The sequence below is a fragment of the Macaca nemestrina genome, chromosome 4 (genome assembly GCF_043159975.1).
Source record: "Macaca nemestrina isolate mMacNem1 chromosome 4, mMacNem.hap1, whole genome shotgun sequence".
NCBI classification, from domain to species: Eukaryota; Metazoa; Chordata; class Mammalia; order Primates; family Cercopithecidae; genus Macaca; species Macaca nemestrina.
The window spans coordinates 173,460,679-173,483,187 of record NC_092128.1 but is presented as its reverse complement, the minus strand read 5'-3'; the positions used below and the strand labels follow the sequence as shown (position 1 = coordinate 173,483,187).

The following is a 22,509-nucleotide window of genomic DNA, read 5'->3' as shown; positions in this document are numbered from 1 at the left end:
ATGAACAGACATTTCTCAAAAGAAGACATTCATACAGCCAGCAGACACATGAAAAAATGCTCATCATCACTGGCCATCAGAGAAATGCAAATCAAAACCACAATGAGATACCATCTCACACCAGTTAGAATGGCAATCATTAAAAAGTCAGGAAACAACAGGTGCTGGAGAGGATGTGGAGAAATAGGAACACTTTTACACTGTTGGTGGGATTGTAAACTAGTTCAACCATTATGGAAAACAGTATGGCGATTCCTCAAGGATCTAGAACTAGATGTACCATATGACCCAGCCATCCCATTACTGGGTATATACCCAAAGGATTATAAATCATGCTGCTATAAAGACACATGCACACATATGTTTATTGCGGCACTATTCACAATAGCAAAGACTTGGAATCCACCCAAATGTCCATCAATGACAGACTGGATTAAGAAAATGTGGGAGATATACACCATGGAATACTATGCAGCCATCAAAAAGGATGAGTTTGTGTCCTTTGTAGGGACATGGATGCAGCTGGAAACCATCATTCTTAGCAAACTATCACAAGAACAGAAAACCAAACACTGCATGTTCTCACTCATAGGTGGGAGCTGAACAATGAGATCACTTGGACTCGGGAAGGGGGACATCACACACAGCGGCCTATCATGGGGAGAGGGGAGGGGGGAGGGATTGCATTGGGAGTTATACCTGATGTAAATGACCAGTTGATGGGTGCGACCAGTTGATGGGTGCAGCACAGCAACATGGCACAAGTATACATATGTAACAAACCTGCACGTTATGCACATGTACCCTAGAACTTAAAGTATAATAATAATAAATAAATAAATAAATAAATTTAAAAAAAAACCAATATCATTACAAATGAATATATGTCTTAATTTTACAATAGATACTTTCATTGTACTATTTGTTCACTTTGTAAAAAAGACAAAATATTTGTTCTATATATTTTATATAGAAATATATAGATTTATTTTTATTTTAGTATTAATCATTTACTGCTTACGGTCATTAATTGGTCTTGTGGAAAATTATCACATGGTCTATTTCTTTATAACATTCTAATTCTTATTTGGCTATTGAGGTTTTCCACTGATATCTTGTTTAGTTTTATATCTCCAGATGTATGCATCATTTATGCATCCCAAACAAAAATTAGCTATTAAACACTCTTACATTATCAGGCTGATTTATATGGACAAACAGTGATATCCTTAATACAGTCTGAGTTATTTGTGATTTTATGGCTTCAAAAGGACTCACTGAGAATTCAGCGTATCGACTGTTTCTAGTTCAGATGAGAAATAAGAGTGAACGAAGATGTGGTTAAAAGAAATGGAGAAAATGTTGAATTAAATCCTACTCTACAAATTGAAAGACTTATTGAGCTATTTTTCTGTCTTAAAAAGGTAGCTCACTAAGGCATAGTCAGAGTTGTGCACAGATTGTGCTTGCTGTGGTAGTTACTGTCAATTTACTTAGAATTTCTTCAATAAACAGTTTTTAATTCCCTAGTCTATTGCTTAGAAGAACTGAAGCATCCCTTTTAGGAAATTTGTCTTTGATAAAATACTTATAAATCTCACAAAAACTCAACAGCATGTTCAAAGTCATGTAAATTAAATAAACTTTTAGTTGTCAAAGCCAAGAGACAGGTGCTGCATGGAGATTAATCAAGAGTAGGCTCAACGTTGTATCTGTTTCACTAACTCAACGAAGTCAGCTGAGGAACTCTATGAAGCCCAGGGCAAATTTCTTTACATATGTTTCTCTATTCTGTGTCATTTCACCATGGCGCCTTTATTTTGAAAACTTTGAAGACAATTTCAGTTTTAGGATACCCTTTTAACATTTCAGAAAGCCATAGGAGTTGGAGTAAATTTTTTAAAATCCATCCCCTAAAGTATTTATCCTTTGAGTTACCAACAGTCTAATTATACTCAAGACCTTTTAAAATGTACAATTAAGTTGTTATTGACTATAGTCACCCTATTGTGCTATCTAATAGTAGGTCTTATTCATTATTTCTAAGTATTTTTGCTGGGGTGGGGAGTTGAGGATGTTCAGTAAGTACAAAAAATAGAAAGTTTTAAAAATGATACTTTAATGAACAGATGAACAGATCTTTAATGATATTTAATGAACAGATGCTTCAATGAACAGATCAGTAGGCAGTGGTTAGAAATTACCTCAGAATAAATGAGCACAGGATAGACATAGAAGAACATCAGGAAAGACGTTATAGTGAATACAAAGAAGAGGTAGAAAAAAAAGCATTGAGATAAGTGGATGGAAGGCAGAGGGGGTTGGGGAAATGTATGCAATAAACTTCTACCTGGCTGTTTCTATAGATGTTGAGAAAATGGGAAGAAAAATGAAAGCTGATGAGAATGGAAATAGAGGTCATATATATACTACTGAAAAAGGATAAAGAAAGAAATTGACTGGAGTGTGCAAAACAGAGGCAGATGCAATCTGCAATTTTACTAGGACTTTGAATAAAACCAATTATAAAGGAGAGTGTTAGGACTTGAATGGAAAACTGAACTACCGCTCTGATAAGCCTGCATAGGAGATGGATTTTGTGCCCTCAATTTCTGAAATTAATTCTTACATATTTTGCAACCAAAAGGTTCTGAAGCTGGTATACAAAGCCAAAAATAGTATAAAAGTTATTGTGAATAAAATGCTAAAAATCAACATATGCTTTTTTTGAGTCGTTTGGCTATTGTACACAGCAGGGCATTAAAATCATTTTGATTTCAAATGTTTTCCTGTATTGTGAATATAGGCATTTTCTGAAGACTTCACCTTGATAAATAAGTTTGCTTTTTAAAACTACAGATTTAACATCTGTAAATTGAAAAAATAGCTGTAAATTCAGTTGAATATGAAGTTATCAGTTTGGAAGATGATGGACAAAGGAAATGATTCATTATAAAAGAAATACCATAAAGTGTAGATGATGTAATACACCTGGTAATAGGCAATTCTGTTGAGCATTTGGAATGTGCATATTTTGAACAGTCAGCCATTTCTTCTCATAAAAGCAAAGCAGTAAGTTCAATCGTGTCCTGAATAAGACATTAAGTAAGCTGAAATATTTTAATGAGAATGAGGGCCTCTCCCTGCATGAGAAGACAATAGATAAATGAGTTGTAACATCAAACGTAATACAAATAACTACAGCAAAGGAGGGTATACAGATGACTCATCACATGCTCTGACCAGGGTATATAAGCCTCTTACACATGCTGGCATTTACACTGAGGATCTTGCCTTGAGCAGCAAACCAACTCACCACTCCTGACACCATGAACTACTACGGCAACTACCATGGAGGCCTGGGCTACGGCTATGGAGGCTTCGATGACCTGGGCTATGGCTATGGCTGTGGATGTGGCGGCTTCCGCAGACTGGGCTATGGCTGTGGCTATGGAGGCTATGGATACGGCTCTGGCTTCGGGGGCTATGGATACCGCAGCTGCCGCCCGTCATTCTACGGAGGATATGGATTCTCTGGATTTTACTGAAATCCTTCCCTGACAACCTAACATGAGAGGCCATAAGATCACCCAAACCTGACTGCAATAACAAAAGGACGAGGTCACCCTGGATCAAGCCGAGATCAAGAGCACTTAGCATCTGAGAGTTTTAAGAATACCTATCATTCCATAATTCTTTGCTTTATGTCTCTGGATGTGTCTTACTTGTACCTTTATAGCTGTGGGGCTTCTCTCTTCCTTTTGGAATAAAGTATGTTGACTTAAAGCAAATACATGGCTTTTATTTTTTGCTTGACTCAAAATGGCAAAGTGGTTATTTATAATTATATCCAGTGAAAAAAGAACAAACTATATACATATAGAAGTATATTATATATAATAAAATAATTTTGTATATACATGCACCTATCTATATAGCTGTATGTATGTGTGTGCATGTATATATCCGCATTCAAAGGTCACAGTTGACCCTTGAATAATGTAGGGGTTGGGGTACTGATTCCCCCATGCAGTTGAAAATCCACATATAACTTTTGACTCTCCAGACACCTAACTACTGGTAGCCAACTGTTGACTGGAAGCCTCACTGATAACATAAACAGTTGATTAACACATACTTTGTATTTTATATGCATTATACACTGTATTCTTACAATAAAGTAAATAAGAGAAAAGAAAATGTTATTAAAATAGTAAGGAAGAGAATTTATATTTACTGTTTGTCAAGTGGAAGCAGCTCATCATTCAGGTCTTTATCCTCATTGTCTTCACATTGGATAGGTTGAGGAGGAGGAGGAAGAGGAGGAAGGGGGACGTTGGTCTTGCTGTCTCAGGAGTGGCAGAGGTAGAACAAAATCTGAGTATGAGTGGATTCACTCAGTCCAAGCCCATGTTGTCCAAAGTAAGCTGTACATGCACAAATTAAAACCATAACACTCAATTAAAAAGAATCTTTTTTCTTTGGAATACTGTGCCGTATTGACCATATCTTTTTCATTTCAATGCTTTCAGTTAGATGTTAGTGTTTAAATTCAGCCCTGAAATACCAACTTTATAAACTTTCAAATCTCAATGGAGACCAACATGAAGAGTATGTACTTCCATAGTTTGTTCAAAATGTATGTTTATTTGGCCCTTTCAATGGTAAGAAATGTAATGATAAGACAAAGTATGTATCTGAAAATACACTGAAAATGAACTTCTTTTTGTGACTTTCATGTTTTATTCCTGGTCCGTTGTGGTGTGACACGAAGTTGCTTTCTCATATTATCAGCACATTTAAATATTTTGCAATACACCAAGGAAATATAGAAATCACTGCCATAACTTGTGAAGTAATTCATATTAAGGCTGTGACTGACCTGAAGCTTTATACACTCTAGCCAAGCCTCTTTTAACCTCCAACAAGCAAAGGTGGGCCTTTTCATGTTGGTATGTCAAATAACTGTTTGCCCAAGAAAAATATGTAATAACATATTATTATGTTTCAAGAATAATGTATTTCAGTACTGAAACAAAAGTGAATGTCTTTGTTTGAGTCAAGCAAATTCAAAAATGCCAGGAAAATAATATAAAAGAACTGTGGAGTGTGCAGGGGTACTACTATAAAGTTTTCCCAATGCTTACCCTGATACCATCTTGAATGGGAAAAGATCTCCAAAAAGTGAAATCGTTTGCTAAGGATCAAAAATGACATGACAAGGAGATCCCAGACCAGAACCCAGTTTTACTAAATATCAGGCATTCTACTTCCCCATGCTCACTGTTCCATTCATTTTTTACATCTCTTCTTGTGTGTTGTCACATGAAGCATCTTGAAGGCTCTGGTCATGTGGGTCTGAAGACTTTAATTATCATGGCCAAATAACCACCTCTATTTATTTTCATTTGTAAACACTCTGTTGTAGAATCTCGAACTCAGCAATTTTTAATGTACTTTTATCTGTGTAAAAACAACTTAATAATGAAAATCCAATATTTTAATATTTAAAAGAAATCATAATGCATTTGAAAAACTCTGACTTGTTTACTGAACATATGAATGGATTTACTTAGCCAGATACTATTACCAATTCTTTCATTCAATTCAAGTGAGATGTTGCAGTTTCACCATAAACAGACCTCAGTAAAAATATCTTAGTGTCTCCATTGCAGGGCTGTAGTATTTAGTTTTACTGAGTACGACAGAATTTCACATGAAAATTTTTTACTCCCTAAGTGGTCAATGGCATCACAGTCTGAAGAAAGGCTATGTCAAAAGAAGAACAATTAATATAACCATTTAGAGGAAAGTAACACTTTTAGTATAATGCAATTTTATCATATTATTACATCTCCAGTTGTTAGATTGTATTGATTTGTGTTGAAATTAAAAGAATACCTTTGGAATACATTTCCTTCCAAGGAAAAGCTGTCACCTGGTCTACAGAAAATGCATCATAGGGTCATCAGCCCCACAACTGAGAAAAGGAATCCCCAAAATGTAGGTATAATATTACAAGATAACAGGAAGAAAAAATAACTGAGGGTACAAGTCCTCAGTTGACTCCAAGAATTTCGTCACATACAGCCACAGCTGACCCCAAACATAGTTAATTCAGCTGTGCCCTTAACTTCAACCCTTAGCCTTTAAGTTCTTATTAACCTTATATGATCTCAAATATAGTGATCAGTTATTTTTAGTCTTATCAGTAATTTCCAAATGTTGCGTTTTCACAACTGAATTTGTATACTTCTTTGCAATAATCACCATGTAGTAACAGCACAGTACATAAATGCTGAATGGATGAATAAATTCTAAAGTCTATGCCTCTCAAAGGCATGAGTAATTCTCTGGCCGCATCTGAACAATAGGGATTTATAAAGATGAAATGAGGGCTGGGCGAGGTGGTTCATGCCTCTAATCCCAACACTTTGGGAGGTCGAGGGGGGAGGGTCACTTGAGCCCAGGAGCTTGAGACCAGCCTGGGCAACATAAAGAAGACAATGAAATGAGCTCCAATAGCATCTGACTTTAGAGGAACATATAACCTTCATTTTATTTCATTTGTAATATGCAATATATCTAGCTATGAAGAAATCTATTTAGGATCTGGTATGCCAAGACTTTAGATACAGCAATTTCTTCTCATTAAGTGATGTAATAACTTTTAAGGGCCACTGTAACTCAGCAACAAAGCAAACTCAAACAATTTAAAGAATGCGAGGGCCTCTCCTTGTGCCAGGGAACAATGAATGACTTCTGTTAAGTAATTAATTGAAAACACACACACACACACACACACACACAAACAGGTACGCATGTGACTCACCACATGCTCTGATCAGGGTATATAAGCCTCCCTCGACACATGCTGCCATTCACACTCAGGATCTTGCCTTGAGCAGCAAACCAACTCACCACTCCTGACACCATGAACTACTACGGCAACTACTACGGAGGCCTAGGCTACGGCTATGGAGGCTTCGATGACCTGGGCTATGGCTACGGCTGTGGATGTGGCGGCTTCCGCAGACTGGGTTATGGCTGTGGCTATGGAGGCTACGGATATGGCTCTGGCTTCGGAGGCTATGGATACCGCAGCTGCCGCCCATCATGCTATGGAGGATATGGATTCTCTCAGTTCTACTGAAATCCTACCCTGAGGACTCAGTATCAGAGGTCATAAGAAGATCATTCAAATTAACCAAATACAGAGCCAAACAAGGGCACACTGTATCAATCTGAGATTAAAAAAAATCATTTAGCATCTAAGATGTTAGGAATATTTATTATGTTATAATTGTCTATATCATGTCTACTGGCATCCATTATCTGTACTTTACTAATTGTGGAATTGCTTGGTTCCCTTTGCAACAAATTGTCTCAATTTGAAATGGCACACATGGCTTCTGTTTATTTATTTATCTATTTGTTTAAATGCTGACTCTCCATTCCATTGCCTATTTCTTTTCTTGAGTGCTTCCCAATAATCTTAAAATTCTGGTCAGATGTTCGTGTAACAATCACAGCAGAGTTTTGAAGACTAGTCTACTTTTCACACTATATGCCTCTTTTTATTTAAGATTTTGGTGAATCTGGAACCTCTTAATTTTTAGCATATCTAGATCTAAATAAAAGTAATTAGTAATTAATGATAAATTCAAATGGTATAAAAAAGTAAGAAGAATTAGAAAGACTCAGACTTGTTTACTAAACATAAGAATAGGTTTATACAGCCAGCTAGTAAGACCCACACTTTCAGTCAGTCTAGTCAGAGTACATACACTTTCCATTGACTGGGTCAACTGATTCCATTGGAGGGCTACACTACTTAGTTTGACAGAATATGACAATAGCTCTTTCATTTTCCTAATCGTTAGTGGCATTTTCCCACAATACAGGTAAAGGCCTTCTGTAGCTATGAATAAGTATAACAATCAATTTAACTACTTGGAAAAAGCGTTTGATACTTCTAGTACAATGTAGTATGATCAAATTATTAGAACTTGAATTTATTGATTTTATGGATTGCTGAAGGATTTTAAAAAATATTCCAGAATATCTTTACTTTCAGGGAAGAGCTTTGCTTATCTTAGGAAGAACACATTATAACAAGACCTTAAGCCCCAAAACAGACGCATATTTGGTAGACTTAAATTGGCGGTATCTGAAACCTGTTTGATTTATTTGCGATTATGTTGCTTTAGCCTGAGTTAATAAAAACTGTAATATTCAAATCGTCAACTGCCTTTAAAAAATAATCACAAAAATAGAACAAGCTTTAAAGAAAACAGAGAAAAGTTTTAAATAACAATGTGAGTAGTCAAAATTTTTAAAATTAGTACCAAAAACATTAAACATAAAACAAAAAGATTTTAAAGTGAGAATTTATTATATTATTGCATTTTATTTATGTAGAGACACCATTTTAAGGTGAAAAAATCTATATACTGGATGAAAATATTTTTAATACATAAATCTGAAAAAACACCCATACCCAAATATGTAAAGATCACCTGAGAATCAATAATAAAATATTACTAGCTCAATTAAAAGTGAACAAAATACTTCAACAGGTACTTCAAAAAAATATCTAAATGGCCTATAAGCATATGTAAAGATGTTGAACATTGTTATTAATCAATAAAACCATATTAAAACAATGATCAGGTATCATTATGTATTCACAAGAGTAGTCAATTTTTTAAAGAGTTTGCAAGTGATCAGTGGAGGTAAGGATGTGAAGCAACTGGAACTCTCATACATCCCTGTTGTTACAGTAAATTTAACAACTGGTAAACGTAATAACTGTATCTTGAGATTGGTAGAATCTATGGAAGCTAACTATATATTATATAATATATAACTGTTATTTATGATAATATATAATTATATATAATGTATAAAATAAGTATAGATATGATACAAATTAGTAATTCCTATCCCAGCTGTAACAAAGGTATAGGAAAGTCTAGGTCTAAAAATAAGGATCTTAGCTGGGTATGGTGGCTCACTCCTGTAATCCCAGCACTTTGGGAGGCTGAGGCTGAGGCAGGCGGATCACTTGAGGTAAGGAGTTTGAGACCAGCCTGGCCAATATGGCGAAACCCTGTTCTACTAAAAATACAAAATTATTTTTTATTTGGGCATGGTGATGCATGCCTGTAGTCCCAGTTATTTGGGAGGCAGAGGCAGGATAATCACTTGAACCTGGGAGACAGAGGTTGCAGTGAGCCAAGATAGTGCCACTGCACTCCAGTCTGCATGATAGAGTGAGACTCCATTAAAAAAAAAAAAGAAAAAAAGAAAATTTATAAAAAGGTACATAACAGCTTTCTTTATTCACTGTAGCAATAAAAAAAAAAAAAAAAAAAAACCAAACCAAAACTGAAACCACTAAACTCCTCAAATATAGGCCTACCAGAGTAGAATCATAAATCAGTTGTGCTCTATTCATGTAGTAGACTACTTTTCAGAAATTAAAACGACAAAATTCACGTTACATATGACAGAGATCTACCTAATAGACAGTGATACACAGACCAATTGGGGATGGAAATGGAAAGTTTCAGTATGCTATATGAGACCACCTAAGTGAAGTAGAGAACAAGAAAGCCTTATGCAGGATGTTAATAGTTACTCTACACGGAATAATATGGACTGCTAGAGTCAAGGGACAGATTTTGGGAATTAGAGTGTGCTTGTTATAGATGGTCTATAAATATAAGAAAAATATCACCTACTTGTGCACTTAAGATTTAAGTATTTTTAATATGCCTTAAACAACAGCAACAAAAAGCAAATGAAATGATAGCTTATTTGTTCCTCTAAAGAAAGAAAGCTATTTGAGCTAATTTCTCTTTTAAATTCTTATTGTTGGATACATTCATAGTATTGTTCATTTCTATGAGATGTAAGATTTTTACCTGTAAGAACTTTAGAATTCATTCATCTATTCAATATTTATATATTGAGTTTCTATTGCATGCTGGTCATTGAACTGCAGCCAGCAAATCTATCTGGAGAAATGCATAATTTGAAAATTGCTTATAAACTCATCAAAAGTTGAACAGTATATTCAAAGTAATACAAGTTTAACAAGAAATTATATATTTAAGCTTAAAGTTAAAGGGCATATGTGGGTGGGGTTTGGGGTCATCCTTGGGTCTAGGTGACTAAATTCTTAGAGTCAGCTGAGGTACTCTTTGTCTTTATTATTTTCTTCATCCTGTCTTTTTACATTATACATATTTTGGGGGATAATTAAGACATTCACAATGCTAACAGTCTCTTACTGAATTTCCCAGGGTCTTGGGCAATGGCATCTATTTTTAACATCTAACACTTTAATAAATGCTTAACATCTTAATAAAGATTAGTTAGCTATTTTCCTTTAGGAAAAAAAGGAACACACAATAGGTAAAGGTAATATAAAGGCAAAAATATTATCAAAATTTGAAGATTATATATATATCTTTATATACGTATGTCTATCTATATATATATAGATAGATATAGATATGAATTTAAGTAAGTACTAAATGAAAATTGATGGGAGGCAAAGAGAATTCCATATATTTCACCATCTCACCTAGTCCCAGACGCTAATGGGAACTGAAAGAATATATTGAAAAGAGGATAATTGTGTGGATCAGGAAAAAGGAATGAATGGTGTTTGTAAGAGAGGAGAGCCATACAATCTGTATTTTTGGTAGCACCTTGGATGTCTAATATGGCAGTAAGGGAGTCAGGGTGTGAAAAAAATTTTGAACAGTTTGTAAAGCTGCTTAGGAAATGGATTTTTTATTACTGTGATTTGACTTTAATGTTTGAGCTATATTCTGTTACGTTGTTAAATCTAAATGGTTTTTATTTTTTAAACTAGTAAAACAAAAAAAAAAGGAGAATATTGATTATGATGGCCAATGTTCTAGAATAATAGAAGAATGGTGGCTTTATTTTAACTTTTTTAACCCCATGAAGTTCTTTACTGTTAGGCATAGCAGGTGAGCAGATGGCTCCAGTCTTTCAAATGTTTGTATCTCTTTAAAAAGGGACCTCACCTAAGGTATAAGATAACTCTGGAAGAATATGATAAATTTCAGAGCATTGAATTTAACCAAAGTCTGTTATGCAATCACAAATGAAGCAAAACAATTCCAGGAAAGCCAGAGATGAAGCAATACTTAATTTCAAAATGTAGCATTACCAACTGTGTAATGCAACATGCCTACAAAGAAGTCTATTTAAGGTCTGGTATGTACAGACTTTGAACCTACAGCAATTTCTATTCATAAAAGTGATGCAATATGTTAAAGAGACAGCATGACAAGACAGCAATGCAATGCAAGCTCAAACACTTTAATGAGTTTGAGGGCCTCTTCAGATGTCAGGATTGGGTCAGGTAAGTGTAACATATAGAATTACACTAAAATAGGCAGGAAGTGTTTTGTCACGTGATCTGTCAGGTTATATAAGCATGCCTGCGCAGATGCCAACATTCACACTCAGGACCTTGCCTTGAGCAGCAAACCAAACTCACTACCCCTGACACCATGAGCTACTACGGCAGCTACTACGGAGGCCTGGGCTATGGCTATGGATGTGGATGTGGCGGCTTCTGCAGACTGGGTTCTGGCTGTGGCTATGGAGGCTACAGATACGGCTCTGGCTTTGGAGGCTACGGATGTGACTCTGGCTTCGGAGGCTATGGATATGGTTCTGGCTTTGGAGGCTACGGATATGGCTGCTACCGCCCATCATACTATGGAGGATATGGATTCTCTGGATTCTATTAAACTACTGCCCCAGCAACACAATATCTGAAATTATAAGAGGACTTTCCCAAAGCTGACTTCAATCATTGGACAACCAAGATCATGCTGGAGTTATTTGCACAAAAGAATTTAACATCTCAGAATTTCAGGCAATCTTTTCTATGTGCACCCATCTCTCTATCATAATCCTGGTATTCTCTACTTTTGCTTTTATAACTGGTTGAATTATCTATTTATCTTCCAATAAAACATTCTAATTTCAAAACACAATGTGGTTCCGTTTTGTTCATGAAACTCAATTATATGTAAGTGATGATGTCATTCAGAGACGCTATCTCCCTGACTGAGAATCTATGTTTATATACCTCATAAACATGCATGCAGATAGATAAATACATCAATAGCTCCAAGGAATAATAATTCTAGATTGAAATGAAAAATAGAACTTCAGAATGGTTAGTAATCTCACATTTTTCAACGTTTTGCTTTTATTTAGATAGTATTCAGATTTAAGTCAACAACAAAAAGCAATACCTACTTAACATGTCTTTATATTTATATATCAAGCATATATGTTTTATTTAATTCAGGTCACATTTGTCAACTCACTGCGAATGTGTAATGAATCTTTCTATCCGTTCAAAATTTCTTTCTTTTATTGTAAGAGCAAGCAAATGGTGACAGATCAAACCATATTTCTAGGTTAATTATGAAAGTATATTATCTTTCCAAATTATTGTATTTGGTATAACCTCACCCTATCATACTCTTCTGCTCATTAATTTATTTGACATTTTCATTGAACAACTGATGTAACTATTAAATTAGTGTAGAGTTTTTTTCATATTGGTTTAACATATTTAACTCAAAACATTTTAGATATTTTTTTTCAACTGGCTTTTCTATTATCTTACTTAATCCTCATGGTATGATACAGCATTCTTCTTCACCATCACCATTATATTGAAAATTTTGCAACTTAACAAGGGAAAGAAACAAGACTTTAATGTGAACTATTTATTTATTTATTTATTTATTTATTTATTTATTTATTTATTTTAATTTTTTGAGACGGAGTCTCGCTCTGTAGCCCAAGCTGGAGTGCAGTGGCGCGATCCTGGCTCACTGAAAGCTCCACCTCCTGGGTTCACACCATTCTCCTGCCTCAGCCTCCCGAGTAGCTGGGACTACAGGCGCCCGCCACCGCCCCCGGCTCATCTTTTGTATTTTTAGTAGAGACGGGGTTTCACCGTGGTCTTGATCTCCTGACCTTGTGATCCACCCGCCTCGGCCTCCCAAAGTGCTGGGATTACAGGCGTGAGCCACCGCGCCTGGGCAAACTAATTTATTTTTTAGCTTAAGCTGATGACAAGAACACTTTGATCCAAAGAGTTTTCTTACAAACCTGAATTTCAGTTAAACCACTCCCCTGATAAAAATAGGAAGAAGGGGGCATTTTGTTGATGAAATTTTTAAAAGATATAAATGAATATCAGCTTTTTTCTAAAATCAAAGGATATATTCAACAAACAACATAAAATCAAGATATTTTGTTTAAATGTCAAAACTTGTTAAATGTGTCTGATTGAGTCACACAGTAGCATTAAAAGTTGCTCTACTAGAACAGACATTAAATGGTAGCAGTTACATTCATTTCATCTTGTAGGTTAAACAACAATGACAGCAGCAAAAACACTCAGGAAACTTACACTAGCTCTAGTGGCAGAGTCAGGATCAGGGTTATTGCCAAGGTCTTCTGAATGCAGGTGCCACCATGAAGGCTTTATTCCCAGTATATTTTCTCCCTTCATGAACCCAAAGAGGATATCTTGAATGTTCTGCTCAGTTTCCATAAACATGACTGAATTTATGGGGGAAATGAAAATGGTTTCTTATAATCACTTTTCTATAATATTTTATTGTTCTGATTTAGAGAATTGAACCTCTTGATTTCAATGTTACCTTCATCTAGACTTCAACTGTAACCACATCTATATGCATATCTATAAGTATATATACATATGTATAAGTATACCTATATTTATCTGTATGGATATATCTGTTTCAAGGGATTAAAGTTTTCATTTGAAAGTCACCAAGTTAAATTTGCTTAGCCATGTGATATCAGCTATTCTTCTAGTCAGTTCAATCTGGATGTTGTAGGATCACAATGCGTAGAAAGGCAAGGTACAGTTATGTGGTTCCATTATTTTGCACTTATTCATTCAGGTTAATAGTTTCAAAGTCAATGGACATGCCTTATGAAGCTAAAAATAAAAACACCCATCAATATGATTATATTGAGAAACATTGTATATTATACTTTTATTCAAATGCATTATCAAATTTTATTACATCTTATTTTTTATTTAATTAATTTTTATCTGGGTTAAAGAAACATGTTTTGAATTTATAGAAAAATGTCTTTATCTCTCAAATAAAAGTTAATCACCCGGCCACTAGAAAACTTTATTTTCATTATTTCACACCTCAACACAGGATCTGAGTTTCACAATTAACTCATGATCTTCCTGGAAAAATCTCCCAAAAATAGCATAACAGAGAACTAATTGTGCAAGTCCACTGAATTAAGTGAAAAAATCAGAAAAATAAACATTTCTCAATTTCCAAAGTTAATCGCTATCCAAAAGATACTATAATTGTTCTACTTTTTAATTAGGAAAAAAGCAGAAGTCTTTGATTGTTTTGGTTCATATATTTCACAGCATTATATGATGATATATGTGCATGTATCAATATATGTGTATTTGTGTATCACAATGAGATATATCTTATTATTTTGTTCTTGAAAATACATAAGTAAAGCAGGGCGTATTTTATTAAATAATATTTTGTTTGTAAAAAATAATAAAAATTGCCTTTAATTTGTAAAATCTAATGGATGATATTTCTCTTGGAGATGGTTATAGGCATCAGAAACAGCAATGTACATTAGCCTTTCATGAGGGTTAGAAAATCTGGAGGGCATACCCAAGAATTAATGAGATTCTTAAACTAGTTAGACTTACTTATTAAATGCTTGTCTTCAACAACTACTTATTGAGAATTTTAAAAAGGTGGAACGAATTTTGATAAAGGAGAAAGCAACCACGGCAAATATTGAGTTGAATATTCCTTTAAAACCTGAAAGCCATTTTGAGTGCATACTCCGCATGAGATGTGCACTACATGTTGAGGCAGGCAAAATTCATTCTTTCATTTATCCAACAACGTTTTTGGAAGAATAGTGAACAAATCAAGTTGAGAAAATGCTTTATCAAAAACGTTGCTTATAAACCTCAAAACAAAGCAAAACAGAAAAAAGCAACAAAAAAATACCTTTGGCAAAATGTTTACAGTCTTGTAAAGCAAAGCACTGCTTAAAGACCCAAGTCCAATATATGGTCATATTCTGGTGGAGCTAAACTTGGACTTGATTTACTGTCTTCCCAGAGTAAGTATAGAAAATCGGTGGAGAATGGCCAGCCCTCCTCACATCCTTGCTTCCTATCTCAGTTATTTCACCAGTGCACATCTGCATTTGAGATTTTCAAGGTATCAGAATTATAAGAGACTGTTAGATATATTATATGACTCTAAGAGTCATATAAACTATTGTTCAAAAATGTGTAACTTTAATAAACAAATAATGTCTTTTGTTTGCTGGTTGAGAGAAAATAAGAAGGTGAGGCACACAGAATTGGAAAAGAAAACATAAGGATAAAAATATTGTGATAAAATTAAATATATGGGTAGAAGGATAAAATATTGATTGGAAAAAAAATGGATAAGAACAAATACCTACGTAGCACTAGTACATATCGGGAATGAATACAGCATAAAATGAAAAGGTTTGATAAAGAGAACGGATATATACATAGTGAGGAAGACTAGGAAGTGGAAGACAAGTGGTATCTGTAAAGCATGAAGCCAAGATCATCTGAGTAGCCTAGGTAATACTTTATGTAGAGCCAGTTCTGGAAAATTGTGTAATGGTAAAAATAGAAATGATTGTTTTCGTGTGTGTGTGTATGTTTTAGACAGTTTCACTCTGTCACCCAGGCTGGAGTGCAGTGGCACGATCATGGCTCACTGCAGCATCAACTTCCCAGGGATCAAACAATCCTCCTGCCTTAGCCTCCCAAGTAGCTGGAACCATAGGTGTGCACCCTCACATCTGGCTATTTTTTTTTTTTAATTTTGTAGAGACAAGGTCTTCCTATGTTGCCTAAGCTACTCTCAAACTCCTGGTGATATAGTTTGGCCATGTCCCCATCCGAATCTCAACTTGAATTGTGTCTCCCAGAATTCCCATGTGTTGTGGGAGGGATTCAGGGGGAGGTAATTGAATCATGAGGATTGGTCTTTCCCTTGTTATTCTCATGATAGTGAATAAGTCTCATGAGATCTGATGGGTTTATCAGGGATTTTCACTTTTGCTTCTTCCTCATTTTCTCTTGCCGCCACCATGTAAGAAGTGCCTTTCACCTCCTGCCATGATTCTGAGGCCTCCCCAGCCATGTGGAACTGTGAGTCCAATTAAACCTATTTTTCTTCCCAGTCTCAGGTATGTCTTTATCAGCAGTGTGAAAACAAACTAATACACCTGGGCTCAAGTGATCCTCCCACTTTGGCCTCCAGCATTACAGGGGTAAGCCACTGTACCCTACCTGAAGAGAATATTTTTGAACAGTTGGTCAGGCTGGTGTAACAGTGAGTTTGTTCTCTTGAATAGTATCTCGGTTTCTGGAAGAACTTTTGTTATGCTGATAAGCCAAAACAATGTTTTGCAAGCTGATATAGAAAATTAAAGTAGTTTTATATTATGCCTACATACATATTTCCATTACTTTGTATTTACCACAGCTGATCAGAAAATTTATTTATTCAAAAAGTTCCTTTTCTTTTGAAGGAATAGCCTTAATTTCTCAACCCAGTAAAGATATTTGATATTTGAAGGCTTTACTAGATTTAAAAGTTTTAAACTTGATCAATGTATTTGAATCTAGGGGGAGGTAAAATTGAACAATCTAAGGAATGGTATAAAAATGAGAAATGAGAAAAAATTTAATAAAAACACAGTATCAAATATGAATAATTCAATATGCTTAGTGATGAAGAATTATATTTAGAATTTTAAAAAATTGTGTAACTTTGAAAATGCAGACTATTTTGTCATTAAAAAGAATGTATCAGCCGGGCACAGTGGCTCACGCCTGTAATCCCAGCAGTTTGGGAGGCCAAGGCGGGTGGATAACCTGAGGTCAGGAGTTCGAGACCAGCCTGGCCCACATGATGAAACCCCGTCTCTACTAAAAATATAAACATTAGCTGGGAGTGGTGGCAGGCACCTGTAATCCCAGCTACTCAGGAGGCTGAGGCAGGAGAATCACTTGAACCCAGGAGGTGGAGGCTGCAGTGAGCTGAAATCACACCACTGCACTCCAGCCTGGGCAACAAGAGCAAGACTCCATCTTAAAAAAAAAAAAAAGAATGTAATAAGTTAAAGGGCATTCTAACCATGCAGCTAAGCCAGCTCAAAGATTTTAATGAGTTTGTATCTCTCCTTTTGCTAACAAACAGATTGATGATTTGCATCGAGTAAATAAATAAATTGGGATGCTGTAAAAGGATGGCCACATGTTTATCACATGTTCTGCTCAGGGTATATAAGCGTTCCCTAAACGTGCTGATATTCACACTCAGGACATTGCCTTGGACAGTAAACCCAAGTCACTATCTCCGACACCATGAGCTACTATGGCGGCTACTATGGAGGTCTGAGCTATGGCTGTGGGGGTTTTGGTGGCATGGGCTATGGCTACAGCTGTGGATGTGGCAGCTTCCACAGACTGGGCTATGGCTGTGGCTATGAAGACAGGAGATATGGCTGTGGCTACAGAGGCTATGCAGATGGTTGCTGCTGCCCGTCATGCTACAGAGGATATAGATTCACTGGCTTCTACTAAGCTGCTGCTCTAGTGATGCAGCATCTGTTACCTTGAGGGGATTTCAAAACAAGTTACTTACTTCTAAGATACAATGGGGGTAAAGGTGTAAATGTGTAAATGCTCCCATTCCGAAGGGAGAAATTGGCCAAAACAAAGGGGCTATAGACCCCAAACAAGTCCAAAACCCAGCAGGGCAGTCATTAAATATTACAGCTTCAAGATAATCTCCTTTTACTCCATGTCTCACACCCAGGCCACACTGATGCAAAGAGCAGACTCACAAGGCATTGGGCAGCTCCACTTCTGTAGCTCTGCAGGGTACAGTCCTCCTGGCTGCGTTCACAGGCTTGCATTGAGAATCCACAGCTTTTCCAGGCACACAGTGGAAGTTGTTGGTGAATCTACCATTCTGGGGTCTGGAAGATGGTGACCTTCTTCTCACAGCTCCACTACACAGTGCCTCAGTAGAGACTCTGGGTGGGGTCTCTAAACCCACATTTCCCCTCCATATTGCCCCAGCAGAGGTTCTCCATAAAGGCTCCACGCTTGCAGCAGACTTCTGTCTGGAAATCCAGGCATTGTCATACATCCTCTAAAATCTAGGCAGGAGCTCCCAAGCCTCAACTCTTGCCCTCTGTGCACCCACAGGCTTAACACCATGTGAAAACCTTGGTAGCTCCTGGCTTGCACTCTCTGGACCATCAGCCTGAGATGTAACTGGAGCCCTTTTAGCCATGGCTGGAGATGGAGTGTCTAGGACTCAAGGCAACATGTCCCAAGGCTGCACAGAACAGTGGGGCCCTAGGCCTGGCCCACAAAATCATTTTTCTCTCCTAGGCCTCTAGGCCTGTGGTGAAAGGGCTGCTGCAACGGTCTATAAAATGACTTGGAGGCATTTTTCCATTGTCTTGGCTATTAACATCTGGCTCCTCTCTACTTATGCAAATTTCTGCAATAGGCTTGAATTTCTCCCCAGACATTGAGATTTTGTTTTCTATGATGTGACTGGGCTGCAAATTTTCCAAACTTTTATGCTCTGTTTCCCTTTTATGCTCTGGACATGTAAGTTCCAACTTCAGATAATCTCTTTGTTCAAGCATATGAGGTTATGCTGTTAGAAGTATCATGTTACATCTTGAATGATTTGCTGCTTAGAAATTTCGTCTGCCAGATACCCTAAATTATCTCCCTCAAGTTCAAAGCTCAACAGATCCCTAGAACACAGGCACAGTGCTGCCAGTCTCTTTGCTAAAGCATAGCAAGTATGACCTTTTCTCCAGTTTCCAACAAGTTTCTCATCTCCATCTGAGACCGTCTCATCCTGGGCTTTACTGTCCATGTCACTATCAGCCTTTTGGTCACAACAATTTAACAAGTCTCTAGGAAGTTCCAAACTTTCCCCCATCTTCCTGTCTTCTTCTGAGCTCTCCAAACTGTTCCAACCTCTGCCTGTTACTCAGTTCCAAAGTCATTCCACATTTTCAAGTATCTTTATAGCAATGTCCCTCTTCTCTGGTACCAATTTTCTGTATTAGTCCATTGTCCCACTGCTATAAAAAATACCTGAGACTGGGTAATTTATAAAGTAAATAAGTTTAATTGGCTCACGGTTCTATGGGCTGCACAGGCTTCTCCTAGAGAGGCCTCAGGAAACTTTCAATTATGGTGGAAGGCAAAGGAGAAGCAAGCACATCTTCACATGGTCGCAGGAGACAGAGGTCAAGGGAGGTGCTACACACTGTTAAACAAGCAGATCCCGGGAGAACCCCTTCACAAGACAGCAGTAGGAGGATGATGCCAAACCATTAGACACTGCCCCCATGACCCAATCACCTTCTACTAGGCCCCTCCTCCAACAGTAGGGATTACAATTTGACATGAGATATGGGCAGGGACACACATCCAAAGCATTTCACAGAATCAATAGGATATACATAGATATACAGAAGAACATTTACTGTTAGGGAAGAACTCATGCAATTATAGAGGCTGAGAAGTCTCATCATCTGCTGTTTGCAAGTTAGAGGCCAAGGAAAGCTGATCTAGTAGTTCCAGTCCAAACCCAAAAGCTAGAGAACAGGGGAGTCAATGATGTTAAGTCTCAATCTGAGACCAAATGCTCTAACCAGGAATGCTGATGTGTGAGGATAGGAGAGGATGAAGATCCCAGCTCAGAAAGCAAGCTCCCTTTACCTTCCCCATTTAGTTCTATTTAGGTCTTCAACAGATTAAATGATGCTTACATACATAGGTAAGAGTGATGTTTACTCAGTCTACAGATTAAAATGTGAATCTCTTCTAGAAAAACTCTCACAGACCACCCAGAAATATTTTACCAACTATCCTAGCATCCCTTAACCCAGTCAAGCTGACACTTAAAATTGAGTATCACAACATTCATATTATTAAAACTGTAATTAAAACACATTTGCTTCTCACAAATCTTATAATCTATATCCCCAAAACTTAAAGAGAAGTAAACTCTCTTTTTCTATGAACCTTTGCATTATATATAATCTTCCTTTATTCATAATTTTCTGCTTTCATCTAGTTTGTTATGCATGTAAAATAAGCCTGACCTAAAAATCCTTGATAAACTGGATAATAAAATATGAATTGTAGTCATTCAACTCATTACACTTGTCTTTTTATAGGAATATTGTGTTCTTTATTATCATCATTATTATACGGAAGGATTTGTAATGCAGTAGGGACTATAAACACACAGAAACATCATTATGAGGCAAAATATTGTGTAGTTTCAACTGACTAAAAGTGTCATTTAATATTTAAATATATATAAGTGTATATTTATTATATATAGAAGTGTATATATTTCAATATTAAGTAAATCAATATATTAAATATATAAATATATTTTATACTTCTGTGTTATTAATAAATACTATTTTATTTATATTTCAATACATTATTGATAATTTGATATTTATATTTATATTAATATATAGAACTATGTTTAAATATTAATGAAATATTCATTTATTTATTATATATTATATATAAAATATATAATACATACATATATAACATATACATTTTGTATATAATGTGTATATTTTATATATCTTATATATTTCTATATGTCTTATATCAATATCATTATATATACATATATGTTTCTCTCTCTCTCTATATATATATATATGATAAAATAAATTTCAGTGAAACCTTATCCTTTCAAGAAATGGCCAAAACAATATTGTTTTTCTAAAATGGAATTTCAGGCAATAAGATGTGCCTACAGATATTTTGTATAAGCTCGCCAAATATAATTAAATGAGGACAAAAATTAAATCACACAATTAAGGACCAGAAAGAGACATTAAAATTTTGCAATGCTGTATTCCAGCAGAATATGTCATTTTTCTTATAATTGGTGCCAAGACTAGGATCAGAATCATGCCATCCTGAGTCCCAGGTATTAGACGATACTGTGCAGACTCACTTTTTATGTATTTTCTTCTTGATTGTTGTCAGATAAACCATTATGAAAGTTCTGGTCATAGTTGTAAGAAGAGCTAAATTATCTCAACTGCTTTTATGAGGGTTAGTCCCTTTTCTTACATTAACATCAATGCTTCATTTTTATTGTTGTGATATAAAGAATTAAACCAATCAAATTTTAGTTTATCTGCTTCTGAATGTAACTAACCAATGAGCAACGTTAAAATTAGACTCTATGTTAAAAACAAAACAAAGCGCCATGACCTCTTCTTTAAGTCAATGCTCTCAAGCATTCTGTGTCCTACAACAGCAGGCTGAACAGGGGAAATACAGCTAAGTAACTCTATGGGAGGTCAGCTATATTGTCTGACCCAGTAGAACAGGATTTCACTAGAAGTATTTTCTTCTCATTTGGGTAATGTCTCAGGGATAGTTTCCATGTGGCTGAAAAGCAGTAATCGATATAATTATTACTGCCATTGTTATTAGTATAATCAATATTATTATAATTTCATGCTGTTTAAGGTTGTATTGAATAATTTCTGAGATGATATAAAATTTCTAACAAAAATGTCCTTATTTCCAGGAAACATGTGAGAACACTTTTCACTCTTCCATCTATCAACATGAGTAGAAAATAGGGTCATGAGCTAACAATTCTTAAAAAACAATGATGATCCAAATCTACTTTTGATCCAACAAACGAATAGAAAAAGAATAACCCCTCAAAGGAAATTTCATTGAGACTTTTTTTACCTGCATATACAGAAAAGAAATCAGATTTTTTACATATTCTTCAAACTGTTTTTCTAGTTTACACAGCTAGTGGACAAAATAAGCTATGCATGTCATAGTCATATGTTTTATTCTTTGAAAATACATTTAGTGTTTATTGTACTATCGAAGTTTTGCATTTGTGTCTCATATTATTTCCATATAGAGACAGTTTTATATATCAAAAACATACAAAATAGCCTTTAATCATGGTCACATGCTCTGACAGAGCTACACAAGAAAATGTAAATTCTTAATGCTATGTAATTTATTCATAATTCTAAATGGTTCATTAAAAATGAATATATGAATTTTATCACTTGACTGATTTTCTGAAATGGAGAATAAAAATGGAATGAAATTGGGTTACAGTAACACAGATATCAAAGAGGAAGGCTAGTGTTGGGTTAAATGCTACTCTGACAGCAGGAATCTCGTTGGAACTTGTGTTCAGCTTTACAACACCTCCAAGAATAGCCAGTAAGTTGCTCGTGTTATGCTATTCATGACCCTTGCATTGATGTCAAAGTCATGTACTT

At 35.6% G+C, this 22,509-nt stretch overlaps 3 protein-coding genes and 1 pseudogene across 8 annotated transcripts in view; 3 read left to right on the top strand and 1 right to left on the bottom strand.

The window, feature by feature from the left end:
- Window positions 1-22,509, bottom strand: part of LOC112425049 (keratin associated protein 13-4) — a 179,750-nt gene that overhangs the window by 68,543 nt on the left and 88,698 nt on the right. For 5 of the 6 annotated variants that reach the window (XR_011622775.1, XR_011622777.1, XR_011622774.1 and 2 more), the window contains one exon: window positions 4,238-4,427. The gene's annotated coding sequence lies outside the window, so the exon portion shown is untranslated. Of the gene's footprint in view, window positions 1-4,237; window positions 4,428-13,489; window positions 13,642-22,509 lie in introns of all 6 variants that reach the window. The other variant, XR_011622773.1, reaches the window with a different exon arrangement.
- On the top strand, window positions 3,159-4,218 carry LOC105472755 (keratin-associated protein 19-5). Its single transcript, XM_011726280.3, has one exon. The coding sequence runs from the start codon at window positions 3,330-3,332 to the stop codon at window positions 3,546-3,548; it is 219 nt and encodes a 72-aa protein (XP_011724582.2). The 5' UTR covers window positions 3,159-3,329; the 3' UTR covers window positions 3,549-4,218.
- Window positions 6,612-7,322, top strand: LOC105472753 (keratin-associated protein 19-5-like; annotated as a pseudogene).
- On the top strand, window positions 17,291-17,960 carry LOC112425048 (keratin-associated protein 19-2-like). The gene has a single exon (XM_024790060.2). The coding sequence runs from the start codon at window positions 17,531-17,533 to the stop codon at window positions 17,747-17,749; it is 219 nt and encodes a 72-aa protein (XP_024645828.2). The 5' UTR covers window positions 17,291-17,530; the 3' UTR covers window positions 17,750-17,960.